An 18,381-nucleotide genomic window follows, 5' to 3' on the forward strand; every position below is an offset into this window, starting at 1 on the left:
CTTTGTAACTAATGTGTAATATTTGCTTTGTAACTAATGTGTAATATTTGCTTTGTAATTAATGTGTAATATTTGCTTTGTAACTAATGTGTAATATTTGCTTTGTAACTAATGTGTAATATTTGCTTTGTAACTAATGTGTAGTATTTACTTTGTAACTAATGTGTAATATTTGCTTTGTAACTAATGTGTAATATTTGCTTTGTAACTAATGTGTAGTATTTGCTTTGTAACTAATGTGTAATATTTGCTTTGTAACTAATGTGTAATATTTGCTTTGTAACTAATGTGTAATATTTGCTTTGTAACTAATGTGTAATATTTGCTTTGTAACTAATGTGTAATATTTGCTTTGTAACTAATGTGTAATATTTGCTTTGTAACTAATGTGTAATATTTGCTTTGTAACTAATGTGTAATATTTGCTTTGTAACTAATGTGTAATATTTGCTTTGTAACTAATGTGTAATATTTGCTTTGTAACTAATGTGTAGTATTTGCTTTGTAACTAATGTGTAATATTTGCTTTGTAACTAATGTGTAATATTTGCTTTGTAACTAATGTGTAATATTTGCTTTGTAACTAATGTGTAATATTTGCTTTGTAACTAATGTGTAATATTTGCTTTGTAGTTATAAATCCAAGTTTCAAAAATTGATCTACTAAAAACGTCATTTTTACCAATTCGTTACCAATTGAATGATTAAAGGCACAGCGTTTCATCTTCTGGTTACATTTTCATGCAGTTTTCACGAAAGGCGTCTAAAACGTTATTCGGTAGATCTCCATCAATGCAATTCCAGACTCTACCATCTCTTCTAAATTTAACCTTATTTGATCTGCGCTCTTCTTACTTTGAGAATTAGTGAGCTGTAGACACTAGGAGAATGAATTTCAGAAGCTCAGAATAAAGAAAAACGCAAAAGAGAAACCCACTTCCGGAACTTACAGCGCTCCCCCCCCCCCCCCCAAATTGTAAATGTCGAGAGAATTGAACTTAAGCCAACGAAAGCTCCCTTTCGCCGACTTGTCTAACATTTAGTTCTGTCTGGGAAGAGTCCAAGCAGATGTCAATATATCCTATTGCCTGTGCTTCAGAATCCGACGAGGCCGAAGACAGTGTATTCCGGGGATCTCCGCCATTTTCCTTTAATGTAACACAAAACAGGATGTTGGGACTCTCTTTCAAAGTCCGACCAGTGCAACTCCGACCGAAACACAATATTTTCAGGCACTCCAACGTGAGTCTTGTTTTGCTACTATTTTTGGCCTAGTCGCCTCCTCTATCGACCTTTTTCACCTCTGGACTAGCGTCTGAGTAGCGTAACCCGGACAGTGCTTCCCCAGATTTCGTTGCTGGCTCAAGGGGTAGGGGTGGGAAGGGGCAAATGTACATTTGTTGGTCTGGGGAGGGGGAGAGAGGTCTTATCTTATCTTATATAATACAGACGTTACTTCAAAAAAGAAGATGATTTCGTAGATCATTGGTAAAAGCTCGGCAAACACTGAAGAATTTTTATTTTTAGTCGGTATAACTTAGGAAACTCATTTAAACTGTCGTATGTTTAAATACACATTATATATATATATATATATATATATATATATATATATATATATATATATATATATATATATATATATATATATTTGCAGTTATCTCCCTTGGACAATCTAGGCTTGAAAAGCCTAACAGATCATCTAAGAAATGTCGCCAAACCAGGTAACATGTCAACTCTATGTGTAGTTATTAGCTTATTTACGAAGACCTGTGTTTGTCACGCATGATTTGAACAAAATATTTTCCAATCTCTGATGGGAGTTGACGCTACAAAACTATTTTCTTGTTTGTCTGGTCTCTCGAGGTAGGAAAACAAAGAGAATGATGATGAGGAATGTAATAGAGTGAGGGAGAGAGGAAATAAAAAGAGAAAGGGAGGTAGAATAGAAAAAAGAAAGGGAGAGAAAAAATTGAAACAAGTCAATCTGTATATATTCTTATCACTTATCACTTGGTCTAGATCTATTACAAACTTAATGACTTGACTGATCCAAACCCTAACCAAACTACTTCGTATACTTTTGTTTGTTTGGGTTTTTTTTTAAAAGTATCTTGTATGTTTTTCTTGTTTTTCTTTCATAGACACCAATGTCAGCATCCCAACCTTTAGCATTAACTCTTTCCTGCCTGCATTTAGAAGTGACTTTTACCGATACGATGGGAGCCTGACCACTCCTAGCTGTGCTGAATCTGTCATCTGGACTGTCTTCAAAGACACTGTCAAAATCTCAGCCAAACAGGTCTGAGGAAATCTAGTTTAAAGTATTATAGTATAATTTAAGTCTTATCGAAGTCTAGTTTAAAGCATATAAACTGTTGACTTCGAGTTCTAGAATTTTGCTTTATAGACTCTCATTGGCTTTGTAAAATACATGGCTGATAACTATAAATAGCTAGCTTTTTTATTCATCCATTGTAAAGAATATAGGAAGTTCATTTATAATATTTTACAAGGTTTTAATATCAAATTTCTAAGCTCTTAATTTATATTAATTAGTTTGCAATCGTTCAATGGGGCGTTGAAATTGTTTAGTTTGTCAATTTTTTTTTTAAATAAGTTCTCCTTCCAGACCTCGCGATCTATGGGGCAGATGATGTAAAGGTCATCTGTTTCTGTGGCCAACGGTTAACGAGTGTGTCATGTGACCAGCACAATGACCAACCGCCTTTTGTACTGCAGATCTTAACATAATATTTTAGACCTATTTATACATAGGAGCCAATGTTTCTATTCCAGCTTGAAGCATTTAGGCAAGTTCAGAGTTATGAAAATGGCGAGCAGGTGCCAATGGTTGATAATTATCGACCAGTTCAGCTTCTGTACACTCGTGCAGTGCACAGGAACTTTAAAAGTAAGGCTATGTATCATGGTTTACGTCGAGGTCACTCATCTTTGTTTCTACTTCAATAGCTTCCCTTTCTTTTCTCTGTTCAGTACCTGTATATGCAGTATGTCTATGTGTGGTGTTGGAGGGTCCATAAAGATTGCTGTGATGTTTTGAATGTGAAGCAAACGCTAAATAAAAAAAAAATGAAGATTTTATTTAAAACATTTCTTCTTTATTTATTAAAGTTAATCTCTTTCTTTCTCTCTCTCTCTCTCTCTCTCTCTCTCGTTATCTCTTTCTCTCCTCCCTCTCTCTTTCTCTCTATCTCTCTTTATATGTATTTGTATTGATCCTCTTATTCTATCTTTTTCTCTCTTTACTTCTCTCACTCTTATTTCTCTCCCTCTCTCTCCTACTTTCAACAGTCTCTCTCTACTACCTCACACTATTTTCTCTCTCACCTCTCATGACTCTTGCTTCTCTTTCCTTACCTTTCTCATGTCTCTCTCCTCTCACTTTATATTTATCTAATCTCTCTATCTCTCTCTCTCTCGTTCTATCTCTTTAAACCTATATTTTCGTTTCAAAGATTGTGGTAATGCAATCATCATTTGAGATTAAAATGTCTTAGTCTTATATAGTAAGTCAATTAATTATTTTTTTACAAGTTGTTTTTTTTTTAAGTATTTGCCTAAGAATCTAATTGGCGGAAAATCATTAATTCAATCCAGTACCTCCTCCCAAGACACATTGGTCATACGAAGGCAGCCACGGTGCCAGCCATTGGAGTTCTACATATCAGTTCTGCGCCAGCTCAGCCACAAGTCGTCAGTCGCCGATTGACATTGTCTCCTCACACATGCAGAACATAAGGTTGCCGCCATTTATTTTGGAAGGCTATGACTCGAGCAGCAGCATTACCTTAGATCTCAAGAACAACGGACATACAGGTAACACACACACAGGCTGATTGTTAACTCTTTCTCTCCGTAATTATTTACCACATTCTAGTGGAATCAACGTTGGTATCGTCAGTTAGGAGAGAAAGAGTTGATAGTTCTAATTAAGTACAATATGGGGCGACAGGTGATAGAAGCGCTTGATTCCTAAACCATTTGGCTCCAAGTTCAAATCCAGGTGATGGATGGTGGTTTTAATTCCGGATCGGATGAGTTAATACTTCCTTGCGTTCATCCAACAATATTAAATACCTGACATGGTGTGAAAAATAGAAGCACTTGGTGGCTTACAGATACTCTCGTTAGCTGACGGCCTCAGAAACATATAGTTTTTATAATCTGCACCTTAGACTGCAGGGGCTCAAATGGAACATTTTATAGAAGAATGTAAAGTCTGCATTCTTTGAGGTAATTATGGAAGATTTCGTGAGTAAGCCCTATTATAGGTCCACATTTTAGAGCTATATATTCATTTTGGATATCTGTGGAATCAGCTTAGCTTCCAATATCTATTGTATTGGTTTAAATTTAGCAGAAAATCTTCTAGTGTTCAAAACTCAACTATTTGTCCCTTTTATGAAGCCATTTCTGTTGTTACTGTATAACTGTTCAATTATTGCAAATCTTTCTATTCAGTTCAGGCAGACATCAGTGGTGGCAATCTGTTCATTTCCGGTGCCGGTTTGCCAGGGACGTACAGGGCTGCACAGTTCCACTTTCACTGGGGCTCAGACAACAAACGAGGTTCGGAACATTTGATTGAAGGCAGGCCTTATCCACTGGAGGTAATCCAACAATGAAATATTAGAGAAAAAATTGTCTCTCTTTGTTAGTATCTAGGCCTATAACTTTTTTTTTTATAAACGTGTGTCTTTTGAACCCTCCAGATTCACATTGTTCACTACAACATTGACCAACCAGATATAATCAAAGCTGTCACTGAGAAAAACGGTTTAGCAGTTTTAGGAATTTTATTTGAGGTACGTATTTTCATGCATATATGTTTTTGGCTATATATTTAATGCTTGGGCGCCCACAGGATTTTTTGCAGGGTGGTGCAAAATGTCACCTATGTCTCATAGTCTTGGCCTCAACATTTTGGGCAATAATATTAAAGAAAAGAACTCCTTCCCATACCTAATATTAAGTGCACAGTAAATATTTCTTTTTCGTGAAATAAACAAACAAGAAACTAAAAACGTGAATAAGTTATTTACTGTACACATTGTTAACTTTATCCGTGAGGACCGTGCTTCCCTACGTTCGATCAAACAAAAACTGCAAACGTTGACTGTGGCTGACGAAACTGTCAACAACTTTACTAATAAATTGCTTTCGTCGCGATGGACTAGCTGGCGATGAACGCTTACCTCTCAGCTCTGATATCCTTCTTTGCATTGCAGCTTTTGCATCGTTTTAGGATGAAGACAAAACAAGTTGAACTGACCATTATTATTGCTCGAAAAGCGAGACGTAATGAAGAAACTTAAGAATCAAGATATGTAATGTAAAGCCATGTTCTGTAATAACTCCCAAAATCCAAACATATGTTGTTTTTTTCTCAATGTGTCTGTCGACTGCGAATTCTCGGCAGCAGCAACTCAATATCCGGTATCAAGTTTTTTTGTCAACAGTCTCTCCTTCCTCAAGATGACATCTCTGACGTGTTCCTCGGGATGGTCAAGTTGGTTTTTGATTATGTCATTAATGGGACTGCTGATGTGCTGTTGAGCGGCCACATCAGGGCAACTGGCTCAAGAACAGATTGAAGACAAGGATTGGGCAAATCAGAAACACAAGAGGTGGAGACATTTACTACATAATGGCAGTTTGTCTGGTTTTCAATTCGGTCATTTTAAGATCCACCAAACAGTCAAAGATCTCGAATGGATTCGTATTTCTCAGCCCGTTGTGTCTGACACCAAAGACGTAAATTTGTTTCTTGCTGCAGCCATTGCTCCGTTGATCCAAATCAACGTTTTGACTCAGACGATGGCATGTGAAGAACTTTCTTGTATCTCTTCTATCGTAAACTAGTGGACGTGTTTAACCTGCGGAGTGGGAAACTGAATTCTCAGCAGAATGCAGACATAATTACATGTTTGACATTTGATTTACGACATGATCTTTACTTTAATATTCTTTTCACGTCATCAATTTCTACTGTTTAAAAAAATGTTAATGAATAACAGAAGTAAAGTGCAGAGAGACTTTGAATTTATTGTCCTCGCTATGAATTCAGAAGCATTTTTCATGTAATCTTTGTAATAGAAGCAAAATGGCCACCAAGAACACTAAAGATGCAATAAACGGAACAATTCATATATTAACATTAAATAGCATGCTGTACTATCTCAGAAAATTTACATTATTTAAATCCAAAGACCTAGAGTACTAATAAAATACCCCTTTCAGACTTTGTGATCTATAGGTCAGGTCATCTGCTTCTATGGACAACGGCAAAGTGAGAGTGTCATGTGACAAGCCCAATCACCAACCGACTTTACTTCCCCTAACTAGTGTCAGGTACCCATTAGACTAGGGTTGACCCAGGGGCGCTCTAAAACAAAAATCCCAAAAAATCAATATCCCAGTCTTCACCAAGATTCGACCCCGAGGCCCTTCGGTTCAGAAGCCAAACGCTTTACCACTTTGCCATTACGCCTCCGGTATAGTAATAAAACCCAAACATAAAATATGCCACTATTTACTGACAATGTTGTGATCACTGTTTGCTTGTAGATTTCTGAAGCTGATAATAAAGGTTATGAGAAAATCATTGACGAGTTGAACAACGTGTTCGCCCCCTGTAAGTATCCTATGTCACGTGATAATACAACAGACTCACTCACAGAATTAGTTGAATCGAATTATTTATTGTAGTTTGTAGTTCTTTGCCATTCATTCTTTTCATTGTACATTACACATAGCAAGATATTTTTTGGAGAGTTTCACGATGACCTAACCAATGTCAAGGATGCTAAATTGAACTTGCATTGTTGCCAACTACCAGTATTCTTCTTCTTGAAACTGTTAGGTAGAGTTGAGCCTTCGGCTCTTGGAACTTCAGGCCAGCAAAAGTGAACAAGAGCTCCCTTTCACCGGCCTGAATGAGAACAGTGTACAAACGGTCAGGTCTATTTTCAGTACCTAAATTTGAATGGTTGATCAACCGTGGTCTTATCCTCTGTCATTCGTCATCAGACGTTTTAAGCCACGTTTGTACAACTCTGCGACAAATGTATGGACTCCAGAAAAAGAAAGGTTGCAGTCAAACTAAACGCCGTGCGCAATTAAGTTATAATGTATACGTCTAAGATTTGTATTGTGTGACATAAATAAATAACATATTTGGATATAAGTTACACAACACAATATCAAGTAAGTTTTTATTTCCATGAGTTTTATCTCTTGGGGGATCACAATCTTTGGGATTACAATCCTGGGAATTACAATCTTTTGGGATTACAATCCTGGGAATTACAATCTTGGGAATTACAATCTTGGGAATTACAATTCTGGGGATCACAATTCTTGGGATCACAATCTTGGGGATAACAATCCTGTAGACTACAATCTTAGGAATCACAATTTTGGTGATGAAAACATGGTTGTTAAGAGGCAGACTCTACAATTTCCTGATAGTTTTGCTTCTAAAATATTGTATAATATCAGGTGATCGAGCCTCGCTCGGATGAATAAATTGTTAAGTAAGGATATATACCCGAAGTCATTTTGGAAATATTGTTGTAATTACGAAAATGAACGATCGGGTAAAGACTATCAATTCGAAGAGTTGCGTTTTCGTTCTGTCAGTTCTCAATGTAATTGTACATGGCGATTAGAATAGAAAGTCCCCCCAACAGTAGGCCTATAGAAAACCACAGCTCACGTCTTAATGTTTTACATTGCTTTCTTCGCGTAAAACTATTGGGCTATTATAGGCTTGGAAGAAAGTCTTTGCAGTGTAACTTCTAAAATGGTTACTTTCTGACATTTAATATTAATTATTAATTAATTAATATATTCATTATGACTCTGAGACATGGATACTTTACAGAAAACAACTAAGACTTCTTGAGTGCTTTCACCAAAGATGCTTTCGCTCCATCATGGACATACGGTGGCAGGACCGCACTACAAACTGCGATGTCCTTGCCAACGCCGATATGTTCTATATCAGTATCCGACAGTTGCACTGGGTAGGGCACGTATCCCGTATGGGAGACGAACATATGCCAAAGGCAGTCTTTTTTTTGGTGAGCTTAAAGGTGGTCGACGTAACAGAGGCGCTCTACGGAAACACTTCAAAGACCAGCTTAGGCGTCAAATTTCCTTGGCTGACATAGAAGAGAGCACCTGGTTGTATGCGACCTCCGAACGGGACAGCTGGAGGTCACTCACGAAGGCCGCGGGATACACATTTAAGACCAAAAGAAAATCCGCTGCCGAGGACAAACGCAGACGGACTCAAAGACAAGCCTTATTATTAAGGTTTTAGTAAGAATCATCAAGTGATGCAAAATCTCTACGTTTTAGTGTAAAACGTGCACCTAGTTACAAAGTAAAATCGCGCATTTTTCCCTAAGAGACTTCAAAAAATCGTGTTAGTATTCTAAAGAAGCGTTATTATTATTTAGCTTACTAAAAATAAATTGCCAAAAATATGTTCTTCCCCCATACGGAATAAGTGCCCTGATTATAAGAAATTCAAACCATTTTGCAAGAATATCGCTGTTTGTATTGCGGTCTTTGGTGAAGTCGTTCAAGAAGTCTTAGTTGCTTTCTATAAAGTACTCATGTCTCAGATCCACATAGAGGGGTTGAGAGAATCACTGGTTGACACTGCTTTTTGTAGACAGGCGGAGCGATTTATCTCGCTTAGAGGCGTCCAAAAGCACGACTATCCCTGTTCACATATCAACCTCTCTTTAAAGCAATGCGTCATTTGATACTATGCTCCAATGATAATGTGAAGTTATCTACCACTTTAAGGGATGTCTATGCGCGGTGATCTTTGGGCTGAGTAGGTTTTATTGGGTGACTTCTGGAAAATGACTTCTGTTTTACCAAAGTTTATAGGTTACCAAAAAAAGCAGCAGCGTGATGAAAATTCGTTGACCGCGAGCTGGATATCATCAGGGCCAGCCTTAGGCCTATGCTGCCGCAGTGCAGTGGACCCCGAAGGTTCAAAAGCCCTGCGCTAATTCTAGGTGTAAATTATTAAATTAAACCATTATAATTTATAATAGGGTTCCCGTGGTCTCCTTGTTTTCAAGGAGCTCCTGGAAATCTCCTGAAACTCATAAAAAAAGTCCTTAAAAAGACAAAATTGTCATTTTGGGGTGTCAATCAATATGGTAAACGCCAGTCCTACGCGTGATATAAAAAAAAAGGCATCGTCAGCTTTCATTCAATAAAAATGTAATGCAAATACAAATTTATTTTCTAATACAAAATCTTTATTTTCACTTATTATCCTTATCCCTACCCTTACTGGTCCGCGCGCAATCCATTTCACATAGGGCCCGCAAATGTTAGGGCCGGCCCTGGTTGTGCAAGTAAGGCATAGATGAGCTGTGTTATGACATTTTCCTATGTTTTGGTATGGGACAGTAGACTTCGAAGCTTAAACACATTGCAATAATTCACCAGCACAATAATAACAAAGTAAAAGCTACCTACGGGTGTACGCAATTAAAGTGTAAATAATGTATAAAGCCTTTAAAACACAATAACTAATCATACATGAAGATATTTAATTTCATTATTTTTCTTCCATAGTTTCATAATGGATCGATGTACAATAAGATGGTGCGCAAATGTTTAATTACGCCAATTGAATCATTAAAACTTGTTCTTGTTTGTGAATAAATGTCTTAGTGTACTGCTCTGAGCCTAGTGACGTAAGCGGTGTCAAGTTTTTTTCCCATTGACGTTATATAAAAAATTGCATTCATAAAACATTCTAGCCAAAATTAATTTTTCGATAATGAGCCGTTTTCAAACCGATATAACGGTCGACTTCGAGTTTTCCCGATGTGGACAATGAGTTGAGAATTTTTTTTCTCACTATTATACACATACCGTGAAATTTTAAAGAAAATCGTTAGAGCCGTTCTCGAAATAAAATTTATATATATATATATATATATATATATATATATATATATACAAGTATAGGATTAGTGTGTAAAGAAAGTTTGAGCCAATAGCTATATGTAACATCGATGTGCTTAGAAATGTAGTGTTACTATACTGAAAGGTGAAAAAAAAAAGTATGATATGGTTGATTAAATACTTCGCTTATTTATACTTCCGTATTCTGGACTTCGAATTCGCTCAAAAATCTTGTTATTGTGGATTGGTCTCCATTAATGACAACCTCCAGTGTCATACGAATGCGCCATTCTCTACGTGTCATTATAAATTTAAAAGAATACAAGCCGACCCGCGGCGTAGCATATGCCGCTATTTAGTGATGGGTGAACACTTCCTGAAAGAGACAGTGGTCCCAACGGGGTGGGTGGTTGGGCGACGTAGAGAATTATATCTACAGAGAAGATTACTTGTTCTCCCTTTCCTCCTTTTTTTTCTGAGCCGCACTTTCTGTCGCTGCGATAGTTACGTGGGGTAACTCTAGTCCGACTAGCAGAAATAAAAGAGTTATCTTTCCATGACTTTTGCATCGAGGGTTAAAGAGTCGGCGTGCTTTGCGTCTTGTCCCGCATGGTTGGACGACGTAGAGAATATTATATATACAGAAGATAAAAGCAAGTAGAATTAAAAAATGACATTTTGAATTAGTTGTAAAAAGCATCACTTTAATTTAAGTCTGTGATTTTTCTATTGAAATATGGACTGGGCTTTTATTTCTGTGTAATAGTGCCTGTGTGGTTAAATGTAACTTCTTAAAGCCAATATCTTCTTCTAGATTCAAGGTATCAAATGAATTATCAGGAGCTTCGGCAGCTGTTACCAAAGAATGTCAATGAATTTTATAGGTATGAAGGCAGTTTAACTACACCAGAGTGCCACGAGACGGTCACGTGGACAATTTTTAAAGAAACGATGAAAATATCAACAAGACAGGTAATTGCAATTGGTTATATATGAATGGACTGAGAAGAAGTGTAGGCTATATGTCAACAAAACAGGTAATTGCAATTGGTTATATACGAATGGGCTGAGAAGAAGTGTATATGACTTACTTTAAACTTGGTGTCTGTGGCTGTAAATTAACCGAGACCATGAGACCATATGCAAACATGCGCTGAGAGTCTACATACATATTGTAGGTCTTTTGAACTATTGTGTAAATTACTTTCGCATAATGAATCATTTACAATCTAATGAACTATTGTGAGCTGAAATAGACACCATAAACCTTGGCCTGGCATAAAGAAACAAAGGGTGGTCAACTAAAGAGTATGATAATAAGACGATACTGTACGCTATTCTATATATATATATATACTAGCCTGGCATTACCCGCGGCCTGCTGGTCTAAGTTTGTGTTTACTAATGTAGTGGATTGGATTTAGATGTATGTTAAACTTAGCTAATGATCCTTTCACGTTATTTCTCTTTCGCTTCGAAAATAAAATTAGTTTTGCGAAAATGGGTTTACCCGAAGCCGATACATACATATCTATTAAAAACGAAAAGAGCGATAGCTTTGTTAATAAATGGGATTATAAAGTGAACAATTAAACGAAATATTTTTTAGTACGGGATTCATGAATGAATATAGATCTAGGCCTATCTCAACTCGGCTTAGCAGCTTTCGTAAACGAATGCAGTCTATTAAAAATGCTTTAGAAAACCAAATTTGAATGTTTATTTGATCAAAATATGAAATGAATGGACTATAATTAGTATGTTCATGTGTTAAAGTATAAAACTATCTGTGCTAAGAGAAGTTTTATCATCTTAGAGTTGAATTAGAGTTTTAGATCTAGTAAACAATTAAACGAATTAATTTTTAGTAAGCGATTCATTACGGTATTGTCTAATGAAATAATGTTTGTCAGGAAATCCGCAGTCACAGATATAACGAACTAATTAATTCAAAAATGCTTTTGAAACACAAAATTGAAGGTTAATTTTATTATATAATAAAATCAATGGATCTTCTTTTGTGTTTTCATGTGTCAAAGTAAAAAACTATGTGCGCAAAGTGTATTTCTTAAAATTAGATCTAGGTCTAAATCCTTTCGATCTTTTCTATGTCAACATTGTAGACATGGCCTAGATCCATAATAAAATACTATAGCTGTAATAGAGTCTGAAAATTATTTTTTTTTTAGGGTCTTGAGTTTGTTTTAGGGCTACAATACATACACTAAGGTCTAAGTTGGTACCCAAGAAACATTCCTGCCAAGTTTTATCAAGATTGGTCAAGCGGTTTTGATGTCTATTAGTAACATACATACACCTCACATTCTACTTTATAGTATAGATGAATCAACAAAAAAAGTGTAGGCCTATATTGTGATGTTGCCTGTTCAGGCTGTCTTGAGGTCAACTATGGATGACTGTTGATTTTCAACCAATTACTCTGCAAGCGTTTGGGTATTATTGTTCGGGTGTATTCCGTGTAGTTGATCAACAATCCAGACAAAACAAACACATCGATTTTAACTAGTAAAGAGATGTAGTCAACGCTGATGAACAACTTCACATATATTTATTCTAATAAAAGGCCACAGTAAAAGTCTCTGTCACTAAACACGTCGTTACCCTATAGAATTATATCGCTAACTGTACCTTTATTTTTGTATTCCCTACTGTAACTCCTATTTCTATAATTTCCCCTGTCATTCCTATCTCTACTCCTATATCTACTGTTATTTTGTTCATTGTATCTATTTCTACTTCCAGACCTACTATTCCCTCTTCTACAGTTAGCTGCTATATGACCTTTTCCTTGACATTTAAAACAGGTTATTTCACTATATTTTCTATTTCCACTATTTGATCTGTTTCTATTTCTACTTCTATCAACATTTTCTTTGGTGTATCCTATTAAATCTACTTTGCTCTTATCCCTATCAGAAAATGGTTTATTTGGATAGGCATTTTTGTATACTCTCATTATCTCTGTTATTTCATCTATAGTTCTTGGGTTTCTTTCTCTAATAAAAGATTGTAATTGAGGATCACATTTATTTACAAAGTTGTCCACTAGAATAAAAATTTTTAATCCCTCGTAAGAGTTTATCACTTTTTCTAATTTTACCCACTTATTGAAAAAATCCTTTTCCATATTAATATTAGTTTGGGGTTCTATTCCTAATGATGGTATATTGTCAAAATATTTCTTTCTGAAAGTTGTAGCATTATGACCATAGGCATTCAACAACTCTCTTTTCAAAACTTGATAGCTATCATCAATATGATGGTCATGATTTTGGCATATTGTTAGAGCTTGACCATGAACGAAGTCTATCAGTATTTCAGACCATTCTTCTTCTGGCATATTAAATGTAGACATTTTTGCCTCATATCTTTTCAGAAAATCACCAATGTCATCCTTCTGTTCATCAAAACTTTGTATCTTTCTCTTTAGCCATGTTTGCGAATTAGGGTTGTCTCTTTGTGTGGTAGAATTATTTGAGTTATTTGTGTTATTTCTTTGAGTTGTCTGTTCAGTTTGAGCTCTGGCTTGTGCTGCATCCAATCTCATCTTCTCCATTTTAGCTTCATGCTCTCTCTGGTCTTTCTTGGTCTTCTTTTTGCTTCTCATATTCTTCCTTTCTGATCCTATCTTGTCTCTCTATCTCTTCTTTCTGTCTCTCTATCTCTTGTCTTTGACGTTCTTCTTGTCTTTCTATCTCTTCTTTTTCCCTTCTTATTTTATCTTGCCGTTCCATTTCTTCCCTCACAACTTGCTGTACATAAGCTGCTAAGTCCTTTCCTTTTAACTCCATGGCCTTTCCATCCTGCATAGCTGTTTCGTTAACCTCCTTAAGGTCCACATATGATGATGTAGCCATTGTATTTTATTTTCACCCAAATTTATATATTTTTACTTAGCCTATATTAGTTATGGCTATACTTTTAACCTATTTTATATTTAAGTTTTTACAAACTTTTATACAAGTTTTAAGTGTTATGTCTCTATAGATTCAGTAAATGTGTAAATCTAGTCTGAGTTATATTCAAATCTGTATATTAATATCACACAAATTTAAATCTAGTATATTATAGTATATATAATAGTACCATTTAGATCTACAGTTATCAAGAGCACTATGACTATTAGTATGAATAACTATGATCAATTTTAAAATTTGATATGACTGAAGTGTCTAGAGTAGACTCTAAGACTAAGACTGTCTAGAGTAGATAAGATAGATCCAATCCAGAAATTATGGTTCTATTTAACCATATGAAATAAATATGTTTATACAATGTCAAATATATCTTTAATAAGATATATACATCTAGAATGTACTACCTTCATTGAATCTGTTAGACACCTTATTTATAGTTTAGTTATTTAGCGACGCACCATAGAAGACGCATATTGAACGGGACTAGTGACGTTTGGGATATGTTGGGTTAGAGACCGGAAAATCAGTTAGCGATATAATTCTATAGGGTAACGACGTGTTTAGTGACAGAGACTTTTACTGTGGCCTTTTATTAGAATAAATATATGTGAAGTTGTTCATCAGCGTTGACTACATCTCTTTACTAGTTAAAACCGATGTGTTTGTTTTGTCTGGATTGTTGATCAACTACACGGAATACACCCGAACAATAATACCCAAACGCTTGCAGAGTAATTGGTTGAAAATCAACAGTCATCCATAGTTGACCTCAAGACAGCCTGAACAGGCAACATCACAATATACTAAGAATTCAATCTGAAGCTATAAGAATAGTAACTGTTTTATAGAAATTATATCATAGCAGTTTTACAATGATTATATCAACTCACTCTGTATGTTTCTTGTATGTTTCAATTTTTACACTCGATTTTTCGACCACTTCTTCTCATCCAATCGAAATCAAATTCGCTTACAAGCTCATGCTCGATGACAACATGGGAATTAAAAAATCAACCTATTAGTTCATCAATTAAAGTAAAGAAAAGTAAAGTCCCCCTTTCAGACCTTGCGATCTATGGGGCAGATGATGTAAAGGTCATCTGTTTCTGTGGCCCAACGAGGGTGTCATGTGGCTAGCACAACGACCAAACCGCCTTTACTTTTCCCCAACTAATGTCAGGTACCCACTAGAGCTGGGTGGACTCAGAGGCGCCAAAAAAATCATGAAATTCAAAGTCCCAGTCTTCACCAGGATTCGACCCCGGAACCCTCGGTTCGGAAGCAAAGCGCTTTACCACTCAGCAACCGCGCCTCCAGGTTAATCACTTAGTTAGTAGTTTATTAATTTTGTTTTTATAAAGAAAATGTACTAAGCAAAGGACAGATAAGGCATGCCTTGTGTAAAGATCCGGGCCATTAGAATTGAAAAGTAGCAACATTAAAATAATTAAATTTTCAAGATTCTATCAAAGACTGTCTGCATACCAATAAATAATAAAGAAAATTTGTTTCATGGATTTTGGGAATTTTAAGTTTATATTTTGTTCCCGTTGTATTAAGATGTTGCTGATTTTTTTTTTGTTTCTCATGTTATCAGTTGATGAAGTTTCGCCGTGTCTACACCGAAAGAGAAGACCTCTTACAAGTTCCTTTAGTTGACAACTTTAGACCCGTGCAGCCACTCAACAAGCGTACTATCATAAGCAATTTCCCTTATTCTTCAATCAGTTCCGGCTCTCGGCTTACACTGACTGTATCAATGTTTGTGATAGCTTCTGTGTGTGTCATCCTTCATTAACCAGCTCATTACACCATCAGTTCATTTAATTTGTTGTCATTCCTTGAGTTCATTTTGGTTTCAGTTCATCGTCTTTCTATATTAATCTTTTTTTAATTTACGAGGTGAAGTAAGGCAGAAGACCTCTTTTAGGATACCATCAGTTTTGGGCCTACTGATTTGAACACAGATCAGTCCCCTGCTCGTCTCAAAGACCGCGACAGATCAGTCTCGTTGTTCTAAACGCTGGACGAATAAGTCCATACACTAAGATGAGTGTATGAAGCCTCATAACAGCCATAGCTCAGCGCCTCTTCCAAATACCTACCTGCAAATCTCTGCGCCAGTTGAGCAGGTAGAGGCAGGCTAGGAGAAGTTGAAGCTCTCACATTAGCTCTTCTCTAAGCAACTCCAAGGGGGAGGATTTACCAGGGATACCAGGTGGACGCCGGCAAGCACTGTCCCCGTATAAAACGTTAAAAATTTTAGATCTTTATTTAATTTTTTTGTTTATTTCATTCAATATTTTGTTATTATTTCTTACAACCAAGAAGATGATCGTAAGATATCCATGTTCTATAATGGTTCGTGTATGTATTGTTCCATTATAGACTAAAAGTGTGTTATTTATTTATTTGTACGCATTTTAATTAAGATTGAATATGATTTGTGATAGCAATACATGTTTTGTATTTAAACTCTTTGTGCGCAAGATTGTGTCTACTTATAATTTATGTCAATAAAATGCAAACTGTTGTTTTGGTTATAACACATTAAAGACGTCTAACTAAGTGTCATTGCTATGTGAGTCCTTGTTTGAATATGTCTCAGTATAGGATACCAGAAAAACTGTCATTATCATGTTTTGTTCAATATTGCTAGGACTTTTTTATCTGGCACTCTGTTAACACTACACAACATGACACAACTATCTCCAGAATCTGACTAACCGGGTTCCAAAAGTCCCGGATTGTAATCCCCAGAATTGTGATCATCTAGAGATAAAACACATGGAAATAAACTTAGTTGATATTGTGTTGTTCCAATAGCGTAATAATATGATGACCTAATAAATGAATAGCCAAATATGTACAATTGGCAGCACAAAACATCAAACTGTATAACCGCTGTATTGAATTAGTACTGTCACGTCCTAAACTCTTACTGGACTCGAAGGCCTTCTCGAAAATGGCCGAAACGTCACTACTAGTAGCCACTTCTTTTTTTCTTACAGGACGAAGTGGAGATAGGCCACTGTCTCATGCTGACGATACAAATGATGTGCTTAGTGATAATGTTGATCTAAACCATAAAAGACATGTTTCTCCAGAAAATGCACTTGAAAGCTTCGTCAATATGGGGATTCCATGACAGTTTTTCATTTATTATAACACCTAGGTATTTTGCGTTTTTAGTCTGTGTTATGGATTTATCATGAATAAGATAAGTGGAATTAATTTGTTTTAGTTTTTTTGTTACTCTTAATAACTGACATAGTCACTAATAGTCACTAATCCTTCAATGTCTCTGTAGGTACCATTAGTTATGGTAGTTAATTCATACACATGTAAGTAACAGATTACTTTAAACTACACACGTTATAATCAAAAACAAAAATTAACTTAATTTAAATATTTATTACAATAATACAATTTACAATTATAATTATAATTACAATTAATTCACACAAAAAATCTTCGTTAAAACTAGTATGCATAGCTTGTAGACGCCGTGGTGTAACAAGAAACGTAGTGTATCTGTATTTGTGGTTCTAAGGAAAATGTAATCGAAATGAATCGTGAAGCTATGTAAGGAAGAGAATGATCAACAGCAAGACTTATATGTAAAGAGGCTCAGAAATTATGCAAGCCAAATCTAGCTCATGCCTTGACTGTTAATCATTTAACACTGCTATGTCTACTCTGCTACGACGGCCATCTTTCAACATTACTTTACCTATTACTAAGAAGATATTTAGCTGATATATCTCAGTATCTGTGTACATTTTAAAAAACTCTTTTCTAGTTGCGCTTTTGTCTGTGCTATTGCCTGTGAAAAAGCCTTTACGCCCTGGAGTTAATGCAGCAGGATTCCTTTTCTCTTCTTTACTTATATGGCAAGCAGAAAGACTTTTAGGACGGTAGATTTTGTGCTAACTTAAAAAAAATGACCAGCCTTAGTGATTGATTTATAGATCTAGATTTCAGGACAAGTGAAATGGATAAAGGCCTATAACTTTCATCATCTGCTGAAGGATGCAATGCAAAGGAAATCTGATAACCTGGTGTTGGTACTGGTTCAAGTGTTATATCCCCACAAAGTAGAAACTTAGAATCAAAACAAAACAAACTATTGGCTAAAAATATTTTTTTCTTAAGTGAAGAACGTGTATTATTGAAGGGTGACTAATATATACCCAACTACTCAGTGTGGCTTCAGTAGTAGCAGGGCCGGCTTTAGGCCGATTGCTCCAATAGGGCCCCGCGCCTGGCAGGGGCTCCGAAATTTACATTTAGCAAATCACTATCAGTCATGGCTCTTGACACAGGCTTTTAAAGATGAAGGACTTAAAGGGTTAACATATTTAGTGTATCGTACGATTGAGGTAACTTTAATTAACCCACTGGCGCCTATTGCGTTTGAGTTGCTTCCCATGCATGTTGTATAACAAATGTTGGTGTAATGATCTAATTAAAG

At 35.8% G+C, this 18,381-nt stretch overlaps 1 protein-coding gene across 2 annotated transcripts in view; it reads left to right on the forward strand.

Annotated features, from left to right (window-relative positions):
* LOC106070263 (uncharacterized) overlaps positions 1-16,485 on the forward strand; it is a 62,447-nt gene extending 45,962 nt beyond the window's left edge. For both annotated transcript variants that reach the window (XM_056006462.1, XM_056006463.1), the window contains exons 14-22: positions 1,658-1,724; positions 2,145-2,302; positions 2,800-2,914; positions 3,622-3,840; positions 4,486-4,634; positions 4,737-4,829; positions 6,592-6,658; positions 10,784-10,941; positions 15,505-16,485. In XM_056006462.1, coding sequence (XP_055862437.1) covers positions 1,658-1,724; positions 2,145-2,302; positions 2,800-2,914; positions 3,622-3,840; positions 4,486-4,634; positions 4,737-4,829; positions 6,592-6,658; positions 10,784-10,941; positions 15,505-15,705 — 1,227 coding nt within the window. In that variant the 3' untranslated portion in view covers positions 15,706-16,485. The remainder of the gene's footprint in view (positions 1-1,657; positions 1,725-2,144; positions 2,303-2,799; positions 2,915-3,621; positions 3,841-4,485; positions 4,635-4,736; positions 4,830-6,591; positions 6,659-10,783; positions 10,942-15,504) is intronic.
* The last annotated feature ends 1,896 nt before the right edge of the window (positions 16,486-18,381 follow it).

Source organism: Biomphalaria glabrata, chromosome 12 (genome assembly GCF_947242115.1).
Source record: "Biomphalaria glabrata chromosome 12, xgBioGlab47.1, whole genome shotgun sequence".
Lineage (NCBI taxonomy): Eukaryota > Metazoa > Mollusca > Gastropoda > Planorbidae > Biomphalaria > Biomphalaria glabrata.